At 40.6% G+C, this 18,862-nt stretch overlaps 1 protein-coding gene across 1 annotated transcript; it reads right to left on the bottom strand.

The window, feature by feature from the left end:
* Positions 1-680: 680 nt before the first annotated feature.
* LOC143983811 (keratin, type II cytoskeletal cochleal-like) lies at positions 681-17,649 on the bottom strand. The gene is made up of 9 exons (XM_077483908.1): positions 16,876-17,649; positions 16,562-16,782; positions 10,188-10,248; positions 9,937-10,032; positions 8,264-8,428; positions 3,259-3,384; positions 2,928-3,148; positions 2,302-2,336; positions 681-2,216 (listed from the first exon to the last, which is right to left on the bottom strand). The coding sequence occupies exons 1-9, from the start codon at positions 17,545-17,547 to the stop codon at positions 1,801-1,803; spliced, it is 2,013 nt and encodes a 670-aa protein (XP_077340034.1). The 5' UTR covers positions 17,548-17,649; the 3' UTR covers positions 681-1,800.
* Between the last annotated feature and the right edge of the window lie 1,213 nt (positions 17,650-18,862).

Genomic DNA, 18,862 nt, shown 5'->3' with positions numbered 1-18,862 from the left:
AGTCTGCCCCTGCCAATGCCTTTTCCTGCCATTAATTATGAAGAAAACAATGTAAGAAATCTAAGGAAGTGCTGGTGTGGCAAGGACCAACTGAGTGTTCCTTTGCATTATAATTGATGGCTTATGCAGTTTATTGTGGCTTGAGAGTATCATGTAGATCATGGGTAGGCAACCTCGACCCTCCAGCTGTGGTGAACCCACATGCCATCATGCCTCTGCCTCTAGGAGTCATGCCTATGATTGTCAGGGTCTTACAATGTCTCAGGAGACTTTAAGTTTCTCCACAGCTAGAGGGCCGAGGTTGCCTACCCTAGAACATTTAAAGTAATGAAAAATGTGTTTTATGTTAAAATCACACTTATACAGAAATAAAATGCACTAAAGTAACATATCATTTGACATTTTGCCTCCCAGAGCCATGCCTTCTCCAGGTTTGAAGTTACAATAACAAGATGAATCTTTAGTGCATTTTATGTAACTATATTTGGAAATTAAAGCTGAGCTTGAGCCCCATTAAACAATTTGATATTATTATTCCATTTTTTTTATCATCTGCCCTAACCCCATCTCGATCACGGTCTATATAACCTAGGTAACACACATGTTGCATTTGTATTATTATTGACCAGAAATATAAATATATAAGGTGAAAAAAAAACGAATAATCAAATCATACTGAATTTGAGTTAATAATGCAGTTTATTAGACAACAGCACAGACGGTTCAGAAGTTTAAACAACGTCCAAAGGGAATAACATTTTTTTTACAGACTGCGCATATTTTTCTTAAAAATGGTACGGTGATATAAGCAGAATGTTCACTATACACATGTAGAAAAACATTCAATATTAATTCATGGTCTTTACCATTCAGAATGGGGCCAATTATCTATGAATATTCATGGCTAGCTCTAGATTTACAAAACGTGCTAGAGAAATGGAAATGTACAGCATAGACATAATGTGAGCAATTCAGAGAAAAGTACATGTAGTTTTCATTGCTAAAATACAAATTCCCATATTAATGTAATGTTACGTATACTGGAACATAGGGAATTGTTATTATTCATGCATCAGTGGTATGATTTCCATGACTTAAGGACTCCAAACAACTGTTATCTGTTTTTTGCTAATGTGGATGCACCTTTGCAGGTTATAAAGATAACAAAAAATATTTGGTTTATTCATTTTAACTCTATGGTATTATGAAATTTGGTCATTATCCCCTGACTACATGAGTTCATTTTGAAGGACGTGTGATATTTTTGTCTCTTTCACCTGTTATACCAGACTGGGCAGGGAGGATACACTTTCACACAATACCTGTTTTTGCTCTGGAGCTATATGGAAGTATTGTAGGCATCTAGTAATAACTTGAATTCTTCTACAAAAATATGTGGTAGGGTGACATCTTTGGTATTTTTCATCACTCCCTTCCTATGGGCAGAATATGCACATGGGGGTCCAGCTGTTCTTCTTTGTGTGAATGTCTATATGTTCATAAGACTTTATCATAAGAACCCTGACAGGTGTTCAGATACACTGATGATGGGAGAAGGGTTACACAGTTCCAATATAATGTAAGAACTTTATTCAGTGTCGGGACAGATAAAGTATGAAATTCAACTTCAGCTTAACATAATGGAAGCTGGAACCTGGAAACCATTTTTGAAAGGTTTATTGCTGTTACCATATATAATTGTGTAGATCTGTGGTTTGAGGGTGGTGAATTATGGAATAAGTCGCTATTTTAGCAGATAGGAAAGAAACATGTGTGGAAGATATTTAGCTTAAGCTGTGTTTAGTATGCTGTTCTGCTTGAAGATGCAGTAGATGTTTTTGAGATGATGGTCATGCCTTGTCTACTTCCAGAGCTGAAACTGCCACCTCCACCACTGTAGTCTCCTCCACTGCTTCCAAAATTCATTGAAGCACCTCCTCCATATCCACCACCTCCTGCTCCATATCCTCCTCCTCCTGCTCCATATCCTCCAGCTCCATATCCTGAACCTCCAGCTCCACCGCCAGATCCATAGCCTCCTCCACCACCAGATCCATATCCGCCTCCACCACCAGATCCATATCCGCCTCCACCAACAGATCCAAATCCGCCTCCACCAGCAGCTCCATATCCACCTCCACCGCCACCGCCACCTCCCATGGCCATTCCTCCTCCTCCTCCTCCAATATTGTATGAAGTGGAGCCACTTACTACAGCTGTAGAGAGAGGTATTAGCATTTTAGGGGATATTAAGCACTGCTCTTTAACAAAACATTTACAAATCAATTTCTGTATACTTACAAATATTAATAGGATTCACAATTTCTCCAGACATTCTGTAATTTAACAGGGACAAGAATTTAGTTATAAGTAGTTATGAAATCGGAACACAATATATATAACTCCAAAACATTATAGATTCTAAAAATATAGACCATCTTAAAGACACAAAATGTTTTTTGTTTTTGTTTTCATTTCTAAAAGTTTATTTTTGTTTTGGAGTGTAAGTAAAGACTACGACCATAACATTATCATAAATCGCTAGCTGATCAAACCTACACAGTTTTAGTACTGGTAGCAATGCCTAATTAGGTGGGGGGACATCAAAAAATATTCAATAGCCCGTATTTCTGTTACAACTAATGCTGCTGCAGAGGGTAATTCTCCAATTTGTGTCATCCCTTTGAGGGTTTCTAAAGCGGGAGTAAACCCAGTTTCAAAAAACACTTACATTCCCGGCATGCCGGAAATGCTAACTTTCACATTGGTTGTGCTCTCAACCAAACTTTCAAACCATCCAATGTCTGGTTTCATAACTGATTACATGTGTGGCATTATGGCAGTTGAAGAATCATTAGAGGCCAAGATGGCGGCTTCCTTCACTGAAAATGATAGAAGGTTTTACTTCCACTTTAACTAGAACTCACCTGCACTCCTCTCCTTCCAGCAATGTTCTGTAGGTGGCGATCTCAACATCCAGGGCCAACTTCACATTCATCAGTTCTTGGTAATCACGCAGCTGCTTTGCCAGGTCTTCCTTTGCCTTTTTGAGTGCAGCATTGAGCTCATCAAGTTTCTTTTGGGCATCTGCTACAGCATGCTCTCCTCGCTCTTCAGCTTCTGAGATACTTGTCTGCAGATTGGCACACTAGCAAAAGCAAAGTGATGAATCAATTATAAAGTATAGCATGATGGGTAAGCTATTCTGAGTGACTGATTTGTGAATAGTTCACCAAAGTAATTTATGTGATAGCTCACCTGTTTCTTCACGTTTTCAATTTCAGCTTTTAGTCTCTGGATTGCTCGGGTCAACTCAGCTATCTCTGTCTTACTGGATTTTAGGTTACTGCCATGTTGTCCTGCAGTGTCTTTTAGCTGCTGGAACTGAACAAAAACATGTGGAAAATATGGTTAGATACGACACACATATAACAGTAACAATGCCTACAAAAATAAACATAATTTGTGAAAGTGCCCAAGACAAAATCACTTCAAATAACATGTTCTACCCATTATTAAGTCAATCAATCCCCCCTTATATTCTCCCACACTGTAAAGTGAAATTTAACCACTCCAATACCATGTACTTTTACCCCCTTCCTGCCCAGCCAAATTTTGAGCTTTCAGTGCTGTTGCATTTTGAATAACAATTACTCGATCAAGTAACACTCTACCTATATAAAATTGTTATTGTTTCTTTTTCTTCACATACATTTCTGTTAGAACATTTTACAAATTAATATTTCTTCATAAATTTAGGTCAAACTGTATTCTGCTGCATTTCTTTGGAGAAAATAACCCAAATATGTGTACATTATTTAATCTGTAGGAAAGTTCACAAACTATGGTATATATCTGAAAATGTATAAATCCTGATATACTGACAGCCTCTCATTTCTTGAGGCCTGAAAACGGACAGGACAGTACAAATATCCTTCAAATGCAGGGCTTTGTTTCAGCTGGAACTTGGTGGAACTCAGTTCCACTACCTCTGGCTCAGGCCCTCTGCTCCCTGCTCACCACTATCACATGTAAACACAGAAGTCCGGCTTCTGTGTTTACCAGTGGTAGCTTGACTCCAATAGATCTGCAGAGTGCAGCATGGGATCAAGGGAGATGCATATGATGGGGGTCCATTGTGGATGCTGACACCCCCACTAGATGATCTGAAAGAGAGGGAGGAGGTGCCACCTACAGTGTGCGGGGAGGTGCTAGAGCCAGCTGGGTGCTTCAGTTTAATACACCAACAAAAATAAGACATGTGGAAGATGGTGGAGCTTTTAAGAAGGAGGGGAGGTTGCATGCAGAGGTCAGAGCTGAAGAGAGGTGAAAGTGAGATGTGGATGGGAGATGTAGAGGTGAGCAGTTGTGGAAGAAGGCTGAACTCGGCACTCTATATGCAGCACAACCCTGAAGGCACTCTATATGCCGCGCACCCCTAACTTGGCACTCTATATGCAGCACACCCCTGAACTCGGCACTATGTAGGTAAAGCACCCCCAAACTCTGAAAATAGTGCACTCCTGAACCCTGCAGGAACCCCTCCCCCGTCTCCCAGAATGCTGCACTCTTACACTGTACATGATGCACTCCTGGTATTTAATGCCTCTTTAAGGCACTCCCACTGTTAGTGGTGAAATTTGACCACACCCACTGTTTGATGCAGTTTAGAGGGTGGGTGAGTGTGTGTGTGTGTGTGGGGGGGGTTTGAGTAGTCGTGGTTGAGTTCCTGCACCTATTTTGTGAGAAAAAAGCCCTGCTAAAATTACCCCTTTTTGGAAAGCAGACATTCCAAGGTATTTAGCAAGAGGCATGGTGAGTTTTTTAAAGCTGTAATTTTTAGTCAGTTTTTTTGGAAATTCAAGAAATTTTAAAAAATGTGTTTTTATACATACTGTCACTAGTGCTGTACAGTGTCATCGTATAACTGGTGTGACGGTGATCAGTAATAAATAATTATTTTTTTATTTTTCTTTATTAACCCCCCTGATGGTATTCCCGAGTCTGGCTCGGGGTGGAATTTTTATACCAAGAGCGGTAACCCCGAGCCAGACTCGGGACCGCATTGCTGGATCCAGTAGGAGGTTTACTTACCTTCTCCCTCGGATCCAGCGTTGTCTCCCCGTTGTACGAGCGAGCCGTGCCTCGCTCGATCTATCACATCGCCGATCTCCGTTCCCTGCGAGCGTTGCGACGCACGGAGACTGAGATCCGCGCCAAATTCAAAAAAGTGAAACAGACAGTATACATACAGTATAATGTAATCTTACAGATTACATTGCTGTATGTAAATATTTCACATCCCCTTTGTCCCTAGTGGTCTGTCCAGTGCTCTGCATGCAGTTTTATATAATAAAAACTGTTCTTTATGCCTAGAAACTGGAGATTGTCCATAGCAACCAAACTGTCATTTTACATCAAAAATGGTTTTAGACCAGCTAGAAAACAGCGATAATAAATTGGAATCACTCGCAGAATTGAGCGATAGCGATTTGTGGGGAGATCCGTCATCAAATACTGAAAAGTAATGACAGTGACAATTCTGCAACTGAGCAAATTTCAGTGTTTTTGATTTGATTACATTATTGAATAATTTTTATTATTGTTATATTATTATTTGGTACAATTATTTATAGTTATTTATTATATTATAATTTATGAAACTTTATCATACCCGGGATGTCTGCTAGACTCTGGTTTGGACAGATTTAAGAGTTATTCCTAAGAATTACAGGACTACAATATAAAACGCCAAATTTTCATGCAAAATAATGGTACCGCTTTTAGCACCTAAAATCCAAAATAATCGTACCGCCAGGGAGGTTAATTTTTTTATTTTTTATTTATAATTTTTTTAACACACAGTGGCCATAGTAGCACTGTAGTACTCTGCGGAAGTGATCAGGAGTTTTTTTTAGGCCTCTTGCACACGATACTCCTGTTTGAGCATCTACTTTTTTCAGACTTGATATCTTGTATGTATTTGTGCGCATTTTCACGCACATGCGTTCACGCAATTTCAAGCAAATTTGTGCACGTGAGCGAAAATTTATTCTCGCTCGATGTTATTCGCAATATGTAAATAGGAATTTGCACACATTTTTTGCATGCAATCGCGCATGAGGTGTAAATTACTCACAAAAAGTTCAGATTTTTCTCTTTTTTTTTTTTTTTTACTGAAGAATGCACGTTTGTTTGCATAGGCACATTACAATTAATGGGCTGAGATTAACTCAGTAAAAAAATAAATTAAAAAAAAGCTGTACTGAGCTTTTTCAAGCTGCAGTGTGTAAGAGGCCTTACACATTTTGTTTGCTCATACCAGTGGATTTCACTGTCATAAGCAAACAGTTCTACCGAATGAAACTGATTCATTCAGGCCGCGTACACACGCAGGGACTGTTCGCTCAACTTTGTTCGTCAAACAGTTTCAGCGGACAGTCCGCTCAAAATTAGCATGGACGGACTTGGCCACACACGACGAACGAACAGTCCGCTGAAACTTGCGCGATGACGTGAACGGCACGTACGACGGTATGAAAAATACGACGTCCTATACACTGCAATACAACCTTCGGCGTGTAAATCCTTTCTGAGCATGCGCGGAACTTAGTTTGACGAACAAGCCTACACACGAGGGGACTGTCCGCTGAAACAAAGTTTCAGCGGACAGTTTTTCGGAAATTCCGAAAAACTTTGTTCAGCAGACTGTTCGCTGAAACTGTCCGCTGAAGCCCACACACGAGCGGACTGTCCGCCGAAACACTGTTCAGCGGACAAAGTTGAGCGAACAGTCCCCGCGTGTGTACGCGGCCTCAGTGTGTATTGTTGTGATTAGCTGTGATTGGCCACAGCTGATTAACATGGTACAGATGGGCTGTGATTGGCCCTGTCTGTACCATGTGATCACTGTGACCAATCACATCTAGCAACAAAACTGTACACAATGGATGGCATAAATTAAAGCCATTCATTGTTTCCAATTGTCGTGATCTGTTATGATGGGTCACAGTGGTCACATGGTAATGGCAGCAGCCCAGTATAATGATCTGTCACCAGTAACAGATCACGCCGCAGCATGGCACACGAGATGCACATTGAGAGGATATCATATGAGCCGTCCTTTGACTATAGGCCAGGCGGGAACTGGTCAGTATGTTACAGTGGAGCCACACAATTTTTCTCAAGCAAGGTCCACTGCACACACAACCCTATCTTTCTTGAGTAAACGACTAGTCCAATCAATCCACCATGTATTGGAGATAAACAAAGGCAGACAGATTTGACACAACTTCCTCAACCTGAAAAATGATTTGGTTGTAGGTCTATTATGGAGAGTATATGACAATGTTCCCGCAAATTTGTAATCACTATGCAAATTGGTGACATACATGCTGTGAACTAACATCTCCAGACATCTCCTCAAGCCCAGTTATATGACTAGAGGCTCCTATCAAATGTAAAAGTTTAGTAGCAGTTTTGTTTCTTTCTTACAGGAAAATGAGCAGATGTACCACCTACAATAATTACTCCACACCCAAAGTCGTTCTGCTAGTATCACTAACAAGTGCTAAACTTCTAAGCCCCCGTCCACACGGTCGGACATTCCGACAACAAAATGCGGCAGGTTTTTCCAACTGATTTTATCTGAAACTGGTGTTGCATATGCACGGTTGGACAGAGTTGTCGGAAAATCAGTTCGTTCAGAACGTGATTACGTTCGTTTGTTGCAATGGGACTGCGTTGCAGCTAGTAGCCAATAGCTTTTGTCTCGTAATTTGATCTGAGCATGTGTGGCATTTTGTCCGATCGGAATTCTCTACAAACGATCGGAAAAAGACCGATCGTATTTTGTTGTCGGAAAATTTGAGATCCTGCTCTCAAATTTTTTCCATCGGAAATTTCAACGGAAAAAGTCTGATAGAGCCCACACACAATCGGATTTTCCAACAATATAATCCGATCCGACCTTTTCCATCGGAATTTCCGACCGTGTGTACAGGGCATTACACTTCCCTTTTTTCTCAATACAAGTAGATACAAAATGATTTTTTTTTGTTTGTTTGTTTTTTTTTTTGGTCTGCTGTAAGGAAATTCAGCCACGGATGAGGAAGAATTTTCTCTTTCTATAATATATCTGTCCACCAAACACAACTTTACAGAACACTGTGAGCACTAATTATTAGACCTTACATGACGTCAGTACAAATGATATTCATGCAGCTCCTAGAGTAATTCTGGTGTTCATGTTTTTTTTACCTACCTTCATGGCATAAGCACTTTCAGCCTCAAATTTGCTCCTTTGGGCAATCTCTTCATATTGACCTTTAACCTCATTAATGATCCCTTGGAGATCCAGACTTCTGTTATTGTCCATAGACAAGATGACAGAGGTATCTGCAATCTGTCCTTGAAGTTCATTCATTTCCTGAAATTGATACACAAGCATGCATGGAACTTTAGCAAAAGATCAAAGAGAAGATTACAATATAAACCTGCAAGCGGCAGAATTATATCTATACATTTATGTACCGATAGGTCACTTTCCTTTAGCTGGAGGACTATTTTGTTACAGGAATAACACTTTACTTATATTGGGGGCATATTGAATAATATTGATACACTCCAGGTTCATACAGTACAGCTCAAAATCTTAAAAAGGCATGCGGACACTAAATTATCTACAGTATTTAGAAAATGATCCATTTTGGTCTACTAGCTGTAAGCAGGGGTAGAATAAGCTGAAGGTAGAAGTGAGGCAATTTCCACAGGGCCAATAAATGTTACACTCCCCCACTAATCCCCATTTGCACTAGTGTAATTTCTCCTACGTCTGTCCTCACACTGCAATGCACGACAATGGAAATTACATCTCTATGTTCACATCAATGGAAATTACATCTCTATGGTGCCCCTTGACATCAATGGAACATTTTGGACAATTTCATGCTTTGGGGATGGTCCCTTCCTATTCCAACATGACTTGCACATCAGTGCACAAACAGGGTCTATAAAGACATGGATGAACGAGTTTGGGGTGTGAGGAACTTGACTGGGCCAACTCAATATTGAACCCTACAGACTAATACTAGGATGATATTAATGTTCATGTGCGTGTAAAAGCTGGTGTCCCAATACTTTTGGTAATATAGTGTATATGTATTCTAGCTGTGTTTTAACTGCCTGGAGTTTAACTCTCAAGAAGAACTCCAGGCATATATAAAAAGCAAACATTAATGCAATCAATAATAGATTTTGCTTGCTATCGGCCTCTTGCAGACCAAAATGTAGCTTACACTGGAGAGAGAAACAGCACAAGTAGCCAATCAGCTGTGATGTAGTGCTTATGTGCTAACCAGGAGCATGCTGATAGGGGGAGAGAGCAGAAACACAGAGATATGAGCTTTTCCTTTCCCTGTCCACCGACAGGCTGGGGGATGAACAAGACTGGTAATTGTTACTTTCTGACAGCAAAAAAAATAATCAGGTCTCCTGCCCTGTCTGACTAGGCTGTCCTGTGTGGCAAAGCTGTGCAAAACTCATAACTGAATGGACAAATCCTTTAGTGGGTACAACAGCTTACATCTACTGTATGACTTTTATCTGTGTAGTTAGCTGTTTGCCTGGAGGCCATGGGTGCATGAAGCTTGTAAAAGCTTGCAGACTCGTAACCAGTCCTCTGTAATGATTCATTTATAGCTACATCTTATTAAACACACATTTAACATGCTCTGTTAGAGGACAGTAATAATTACTAGATGTTTATACCTAAACTGGGTGTGTCATTCTCTCAGCTGATTAAGATGCAGGTGATACACTGCACAAAATGTTCAGCTACCTGTGATTTTTATATCATTTACGTATATCAAAGAAGCGTATATTACTCTATATGGATAAAGTACAAGGTAGTACATAGGAGACATTGGACAACTATACCATTTCATAAAGCGTTCTCAGGAAGTTAATCTCATCGGTTAACTGATCCACTTTACACTCCAATTCCACTTTGTTCATGTATGCCCCATCCACATCCTAGAGAAGAGTCAACTTATTAGGACATTGTACAGATAGTTTCTACAACATGATCTTCATGGCATATAACATTGCTATTATGACATAAAGTAAGATTTACAAGTGTCAGTATTATTCTTCAATAATCTTTTTACTAACTTAGCATTACTACTCACCTTCTTTAATACCACAAATTCATTCTCTGCAGTTGTGCGTTTGTTTATTTCATCTTCATACCTATCAGAAAGTATAACATAGTTAAAATGTACAAAATAGATTGTAAAGCAGCAGAAGTCTTTAACCACTTGCTTACTGGGCACTTAAACGCCCCTCCTGCTCAGACCAATTTTCAGCTTTCGGCACTGACGCACTTTGAATGACAATTACGCGGTCATGCTACACTGTACCCAAATGAAATCTTTATAAAAAAAAATTCCACAAATAGAGCTCTCTTTTGGTGGTATTTAATTACAGCTGGGAGTTTTATTTTTTGCTAAACAAAAAAAAAAAGATGCAAAAAAAAAAATCATGTTTAATAGTTTGTTAGAAAATTTTGCAAACAGGTCATTTTTCTCCTTCATTGATATGCGCTGATGAGGCGGCAGTGGTGGGCATTGATAGGCTGCACTGGTGGGCACTGATAGGCTGCACTGATGGGCACTGATAGGCACAGTTAAGGCGGCACTGATAGGCACAGATAAGGTGGCACTGATGGGGACAGATAAGGCAGTACTGATGGGCACAGATACGGCGGCACTGATGGGCAAAGATGGGCACAGATAAGATGACACTGATGGGTGACACTGATGGGTGGCACTGATGGGCACTGATAGGTACCATGATAGATGGGACTGATGGGCACTGATAGGTGGCACTGATAGGTGGCTCTGATAGGTGGCACTGATGGGCACTGATGGTGGCACTGATGGGCATTGGTAGATGACACTGATATGTGGCACTGAAGTGCAGCACTGTTGTTGAGGCAGATTGTGGGCACTGATAGGTGGCACTGTGGGCACTGATGGGTGGCACTATGTGCACTGATAGGTGGCATTATGGCCACTGATGGGTGGCACTATGGGCACTGAGGGGTGGCACTGTGGGCACTGATAGGTGGCACTGTTGCCTATTCTTAGGTGGCACTGGTAGGGGACAGGTGGGCACTGATGAGCTGGCGCCAGCTCGCCGTGATCGGGACTGATGTCCCTCTCACGGCCGCCAGTGATCAGGGCTCTGTTGTGATCACATGATCAGCTGTCATTGGCTAACAGCTGATCACGTGGTAAGGGGTTGGGATCGACCCCTTACTCCGATCTGTGATCCAGCGAGTCTCATAGACTCGCTGGTCACAGAGCGTGCAGGCTGCTCGTGCACGGGACAAGGTCAGTTGACGTAGTCCCGGCGAAGCAGGTCCGCGCTGTAGCCGTCATTCGGCTATATCACTGATCTCTAGTGGTTAAAGGGTATGTAAACCCTAACTGTGAACTTCTCTTACTTGGTCCCTTTTGGCCTGGTGAAAAATCCATTGAAAGCTTTCCGCGATATTTGTTTGATAAGTGCTAAAATTACCTGTTGATCTTAGAAATCTTGTGAGCTGATAATTTCCTGTGCTCTCTGCCCATGCTGACTATTATAAGTTACATTGGGGTTGATTTAATAAACTGGAGAATGCAAAATCAGGTGCAGCTGTGCATGGTAGCCAATCAGTTTCTAACTTCAGCTTGTTCAATTAAGCTTTGACAAAAAAAAAAAATTGGAAGCCGATTGGTTTCTATGCAGAGCAGCACCAGATTTTGAACGCTCCAGTTTTAGTAAATCAACCCCAATGCTCTTAGCGATCTCTGAGGGCTACAGCACCACACCCATGTATGTTACAAAGAAGAGGAGAGGGGTGGAGTTCTTAATTATATCTGGTTTCCATTGTCTTGATACAGTAGATTGGGTTTTATCATCCTAGATCTGGAAGTGTGTTATTGGCCAAGTCATTGGGCAAAAATAAAGAAAAAAAAGCTTGGAAAAAAATAAAAGAATGCAGACACCACAGCTAAGGCCTGATAAGCTACAAAATATAATGCATTGACCTGTAGAAGACACAAAGGCATTAAGGTATAGGAAAGGAAACTACTCTGGATGAGAATGATCAAAGCTCTGGAATTGCCTCTTATAATTTGAAATAGCAAAGTATGTTTTCTAAGGGCTTATTTTTGAACCTGGTAAAAAAATTGTGCCTTTTACAAAAACACAACTCTGTGCAACACCATTAGAGCCGGTTCACACAGCGGGCGATGCGAGGCGACACGACTCGCCTCGCTCTCGCAAGTCGCCCCCGTTCTGTACAATGGAACCGTTCTGAGAGGAGCGACTCGAGTCGCTCCGACTCAGAAAAAAGGTTCCTGTACTACTTTTGGGCGACCTCGGGGCGACTTGCATTGACTTCTATACAGAAGTCATCTGCAAGTTGCCGCTGAGGTCGCGGCAAGTCGCGGCGAGGCAAGTCGGAGTCGCCTCGCCTCGCCTGCAGTGTGAACCGGCCTGTTCTTTGCTATAAAATAAGCTTAGTGCTACAATAATAATCAATGGTCTTCAACAAACATGTGGCCAATTTGTTGCTAATATATAGGCATGTTTAACCACTTGCCTACCAGGCACTAACACCAGCTTCCTGCCCAGGCCATTTTTCAGCTTTCAGCGTTGTCAAACTTTGAATGAGAATTGTGCAGTCATGCTACACTGTACCCAAACAAATTTTTGATCATTTTCTTCACACAAATAGAGTTTTCTTTTGGTGGTATTTAATCACTGCTAGGTTTTTTATTTAAAAAAAAAGACCAAAAATTTTGGGAAAAAATATGTTTTTTTTACTTTTTTTCTGTCAGTAAATTTTATAAATTTATAAAATTTTATAAATAAGTAATTTTTCACCTTTACTGATGTGCACTGATGAGACAGCACCGATGGGCATTGGTAGGCTGAACTGGTGGGCATTGATGAGGTGGTACGTATGGGCACTGATGAGGCAGCAGTTATAGGCACTGATGAGGAGACACTAATATGCCACAACTTATGGGCACTGATAGGTGGCACTGATCTGTGGCACTGATGAGCACTGATAGGCAGCACTGATGGGCACTATTAGGTGGCACTGATGGGCACTAATAGGTGGCACTGGTGGACACTGATAGGCAGCAGTGGCGGCACTGATAGGCAGCATTGGTGGGCATGGATAGGCGGCATAGATGGGCACTGATGGGCATTGATGGGTGGCACTGAGGGGCGACACTGATGGGCATTGATGGGCAGCACTGATAGGCGGTACTGATTGCCAGCACTGACTGGCATGGCTAATGGGCACTGATTTGTGGCACTTGCGGGCAGTGTGGGCACTGATTGCTGCCACTGGCAGGCACTGATGACTAGCATTGGTGGGCACTGTATGCTAGCATTGGTGGACACTGTATTTTTACACTTTATTTCTATATTGTAATCAGGGCACGGATTACTTCCCTAGCTGTCCCCTGTGAGGAGATGCCACTGATCGTCTCTCCTCTCCTCACACTCTGTCAGTGTGAGGCGAGGAGAGCCGATTACCAGCATCTCCGTGTTTACATGTGACAGGCTGTGATTGGACACAGCCAATCACATGGTTAAAGAGTCGTGGATGCAGGTCTTTTACACAGATCGCGATCGCGCCGTGTCTTAGCAACATGGCGCTGCTGCGATTGCTGCACTGCGTGCCCCCGTGGGCAGCCCAGCCCAGAACAAGAGCTGCACCGCCCCGTCATCATTTGACAGTGCGGGGGCGACAAGCAGTTAAGGATAGCATGAATTCTATCTGAAAAGGAGAGTGGCAAGTGGGAGATATGTATAAAAGTTTGATTAAGTTAACTCAGTGCTGTCTGTTCAAGATACAGAGAGGGAGATTTACTAAAATTGGTGCACTCAGATTCTGGTGCAGCTATGCATGGTAGCCAATCAGCTTCTAACCTCAGCTTGTTCAATTAAACTTTGGCAATAAAACCTAGAGGCTGATTGGTTTATATGCAGAGCTGCAGCCAATTTTGCACCCTTCAGTTTTAGTACATAGCCACAACAGCTCCACCACAACTCCAAAAACTGGGACCAGAGTGCAGTGGTACCATTAGCTCATTGCTTCCAGTGTGTGCGCTTTCTACTTCTGGTCTTGAAATAGGTAATACAGTAGTAGTCTATGGGGTAACTACTTCAGTGCCTAATACTATTCAGAGAACAGCGGGCACCAGATAAAGAGAGAGGCGCGGACCACAAGCATTGAGCTAACTGTACCTTTGTACTCTGGTCCTGGTTTTCAAGGAGCTGTATCTCAGAAAGAACAGCATGGAGATAAGTGGCTCTTAGCTTTTGCTGTCCTTTCCAGAGATAATTCTTGGAATTTTCCTTTAAATAAGTATGGTAGTTTTGCAACTTCTATACAGTACTGTAGAACACATGAAATAATGAGGTTGATTTACAAAAGACAAAATAGACAGTTGCTAGCGAAGTTTCACTCTGCCATTTCCTTAAGCTTAGGGAATGTGGTTAAAACTCACTTTGCAAATAATATCCAATCACCTACAAAGAAAATAATAAAAAACTGTATTTTTGCTCACACATTGTTGGATGATGGAAGTTCACTTAGTTTCACCTCAATCAGTGAACTAAGGGAAAATTCCCTTGCAAAGTGAACAGCCTTTTTGCCTTTAATAAATCAACCGCAATATCTAGACCAAAAATCCTATTGCTTTGCATCTGGCCTTTTTAACCTTTATCAGCCAATGCTTCTTTACAAAATAAAGGCAACTTATTACTATGGAATGTGACATAACTTCTGGTTTTACTACAAGTACATCAAGACTTATCTGATAAGTTTGTGCAGATTTTATTGCATTTTTTAAATATAGAAATCTGTTTTGATTAAATTAAACAGAGATCTCCCTGACTGCTATGGATATCTGCTAATTGCACTTTACTTTACCATGAATCTACAACAATATTTTTAATAAAACTATGGGGGTTTAACTTCTAGGACATGTACAGTGCATGAAATAATTTGTATGTAGTTAACACATCAGATACATCCTAGTGAACATTCATCTCATTTGCTTTACAAACATTAAAAATGTGAAGGTCCTAATCATCCTACTATAAAGTATAAAGTCCATTTCTTACAGGCTAGGTAGGAACTTGATCCCCAATCACAAATCAATTTATGAGAACAACCTACTATGGTCATAATATTAATAAAAGATGATTTCTTATTGAATTTTAGTTACTAAATGAGCATGCTTTTTGTATCATGATATTAAACAAAGACTATCTGCTGGACAACTAACAATCATGAACACAATACATGTAAATGAGAAAATCCACCTAAGGTGTGAACCAACAAGCCTTTGCACATGTAAATATCTGTACAATTATTAACCCCTTCCTTCCCCTCAGGAGGGATCTCCCATCCTGGGCAGGCGTCATATGATGTCCTCGGCTTCCCGGCTGTCTAGGGGGCATGCGCTTGCCTGCTGCGTCACTCGGAAGCTGGTGCATGTACCGCTGGACACCCACCATTGCCGGTAATACAGAGCCGGGATGTGGATCTGTGTGTTACACACACAGATCCACGTCCTCTCAGGGAAGAGGAGACCGTTTGTGTGTTACGAGTACAGAGAAACACCGATCGGTCTCCTCCCCTTGTGAGTCCCCTCCCCCTACAGTTAGTATATGATTGTTCCAGGGCATCATTGACATCACTGATAAGTGTTTCCATCAGCCCTAGTACAAGCACAAAAAAGCACATACGATCTATCAGTCTGAAGTTTTTATATATGCATACATAAGCTCTATTATTACAGTTATTTTACAGCTATTGCTTCATTGGAGAGGGGGGATAAAAGCTAACTGTTTTAACCATATATATGGAACTTTATGTACTATAAAAACAGTAGCTAGTATTCTATAAAAGAGATTCTCTAAATTGATCTTATATAATTATATAATGCTATAGTTTATGTAACAGTCCAAATTCATAGAATTTTAAATCCATTGCACAAAAGAAAATTGTTACCTTGAAGATAAAGCAAATACCTTAGAAAAATAGGAAAGCAAAGACCTTAGAAAAATGGAAAAGCAAAGACCTAGAAAAATGGGAATTATCACCAGTTATCAACAATAGTCTGAGTCCCTAAACAATATATGTTATTTTAACAATTCTAAAGCCCTGTTCTCAAGAAACTCCAAAGGGTTGTTTTACTAAAGGTAAATTGCACTCTTCATTTTCCTTTAGCTTAGCTAATATGGTGAAGCTTCACTATGCAAAGAATATCCAATTATGTGCAAGGAAAAATAAAATAAAAAACAGCATTTTTGCTTGCACATGGTTGGCTGATGGAAGTCAGCAGAGCTCCACCTCATTCACTAAGCACTGATGATAATTCCCTTGCAGAGTTTATTTGTCTTTAGTATATCAACCCTATAGAGAGATAACATGATATAGTTTCAATATGATAAATCAGACAATGTTCTAAAATAGAAAACATACTTGTTTTTGAAATCTTCTACCATGTCTTGGTTGTTTCTCAGTTCTGACTCCAGGCGGCTTCTGTCATTATTAATTGTATCCAGTTGTCGCTTAAGGTTATTGATGTAAGTCTCAAAAAGGGGCTCAATGTTGCTTCTTTTTGTGCCCCCTTTTTGGCCATACTCCTGCAGGAAGCTCCACTTTGTTTTGAGGACCTGATTTTGCTGCTCCAAAAACCTGACCTAAGATTCCAACATACAGTTAATGGTAACAATGTCATACAAACTAAAACATACATCAGGGTAATTAGCAATGGTTTCATATATATTTTTTACCTTATCAATGAAAGATGCAAACTTGTTGTTGAGAGTCTTGATCTGCTCCCTTTCTTCTGTTCTCACTTTTTGAATAGTTGGGTCAATTTCCAGGTTAAGTGGTGCTAGAAGACTCTGGTTAATGGTAACTTGTTGAATTCCACCAGGTGGGCACACAGGAAAATCATGGCCACTGTCAGGAAAGCCTCCTCCCCCATATCCTCCAGGTCCACCAAATCCTCCGGGTCCACCAAATCCTCCAGGTCCACCAAATCCTCCAGGTCCACCAAATCCTCCTCCACCTCCACCAGCTCCTGCTCCACCCCCAAATCCTGCACCCGCTCCTCCACCAAAAGCTGCACCAAAGCCTGCTCCACCTCCTCCTGCACCACCAGACCCAAAGCCACCACTGCTTCCACGGGTACCATGGAACATTGCTATTTTCTTAGACCCTCCAAGGTTATAATAGCTTCTGGAAGTCATACCACCACCACCACCACCTCCAGATTGTGAATAGCCATAGCCACTACCACCACCACCACCACCACCACCACCACCACCACCTCTAGCCACAGAGAATGAACTGAAACTGGACCTAACACCACCACCACCACCTCCAGCACCAAGTGAGGCAGATGAAAAGTTTCTACTGCCTGATACAGACTTACTGCCCATTGACTGGACCCTCTTCATTTTAGCAAATGTAGAGAGGCAGATTATGGAAGAAATTAACAAATTGAACCACAGAAGCAAAAAAGCAGAGGGAAGAAGTCTAAGCCCCTCTGAACCCAAAAGTCTTTCTGGCACCTTTTATATCTTTTAATAAGTGGGCTTGGCTGCCTTGGGAACCAAAAGATCAATTTACAGTAATCCTGGGCTTGGCAAGTTTGGCATGCCTGGCAGCACAACATTTATTTAGCTGTTTAGTGGATTGATAAATTTAGACACACCTCTCAATGAAGAGCAAGAAAAAAAAATGATGGTATGAGATATTACTTCACTTCATTGCTCTAGGGTTATGAAATCCTTTTATCTATTAATTAGTGAACCTTCTCCAGAAAAGCTCTCCAGGCTACTGTTTTTTTATTTTGTAATCAATGTGCAGAACAAGCATAAATTTTATCCATGTCCCACCTAACTATGTCATCCAAATGCATACTTTCCTCTGTGCCAGCACATTAATATGCAAATTACGCTGTGATTAAACCACTAAAGGTGTAAGAGTATCTTTAGAATTAGAAAAATGAATATAAACAAGACACCGAGACATCAAGATACCAGATAAAATTTTACATGAACAAAAGAATGCATAGTGAACAATCAAATCATTATGTTGCTATATTTCTAAAACACCTAGAGTTGCAGATTTTCCTATGCTTTATAATTTGCACAGCAAACATTTGTCAGACTAAGAATAAAAATAAACCTAAAGGAATTGAAACAGGATAGAATTAATAATAAATTATATAAAATATATACCTAAAGTATTTGTACAGTATGTTTAAACAAGTTCACAAGTTTAAATGCAGAATGGACTTTTGACTCTGAACTTTAAAAATTTGACCAATCCTGGCAAAGAAAAAAAAAAAAGCTACTTTTTTGCACACACAAATTCTGGTGTTGCTTTTTACTAAGGTCTTGACTTACTTGATTTCAAGGCTCAAACCCATACCGTTCTGTTTCTGTCAAATGAGAACATATGATAGATGTTGCTTTCATGATAATAAAGGGCAATCTGAATCAGAGGATGTTTCTAGTACTAACATAGATTATAGCCAACACCTTGTAATACCAGCTTTTATATTGACTTTAAAAAATATCTTACATATTCTCTTCAGAGTGTAAATATACCCATAATGATTTTTATTTTTTAACCACTTAAAGTGGTGTCCCCCCCCAAAAAAAATATGATGAAAATTCCAAACTAAATAAATAAATAAATAAAAAATTGGATTTTTTTTTAACTCACCTCTAAATGCCTGTTGCTAGGGGGTCCCTCATAGTCAGC

The sequence above is a fragment of the Lithobates pipiens genome, unplaced genomic scaffold (genome assembly GCF_037356315.1).
Source record: "Lithobates pipiens isolate NorthernLeopardFrog02 unplaced genomic scaffold, aLitPip1_a1.2 Scaffold_16, whole genome shotgun sequence".
NCBI classification, from domain to species: Eukaryota; Metazoa; Chordata; class Amphibia; order Anura; family Ranidae; genus Lithobates; species Lithobates pipiens.
This window is presented reverse-complemented; position numbering and strand designations above follow the sequence as displayed.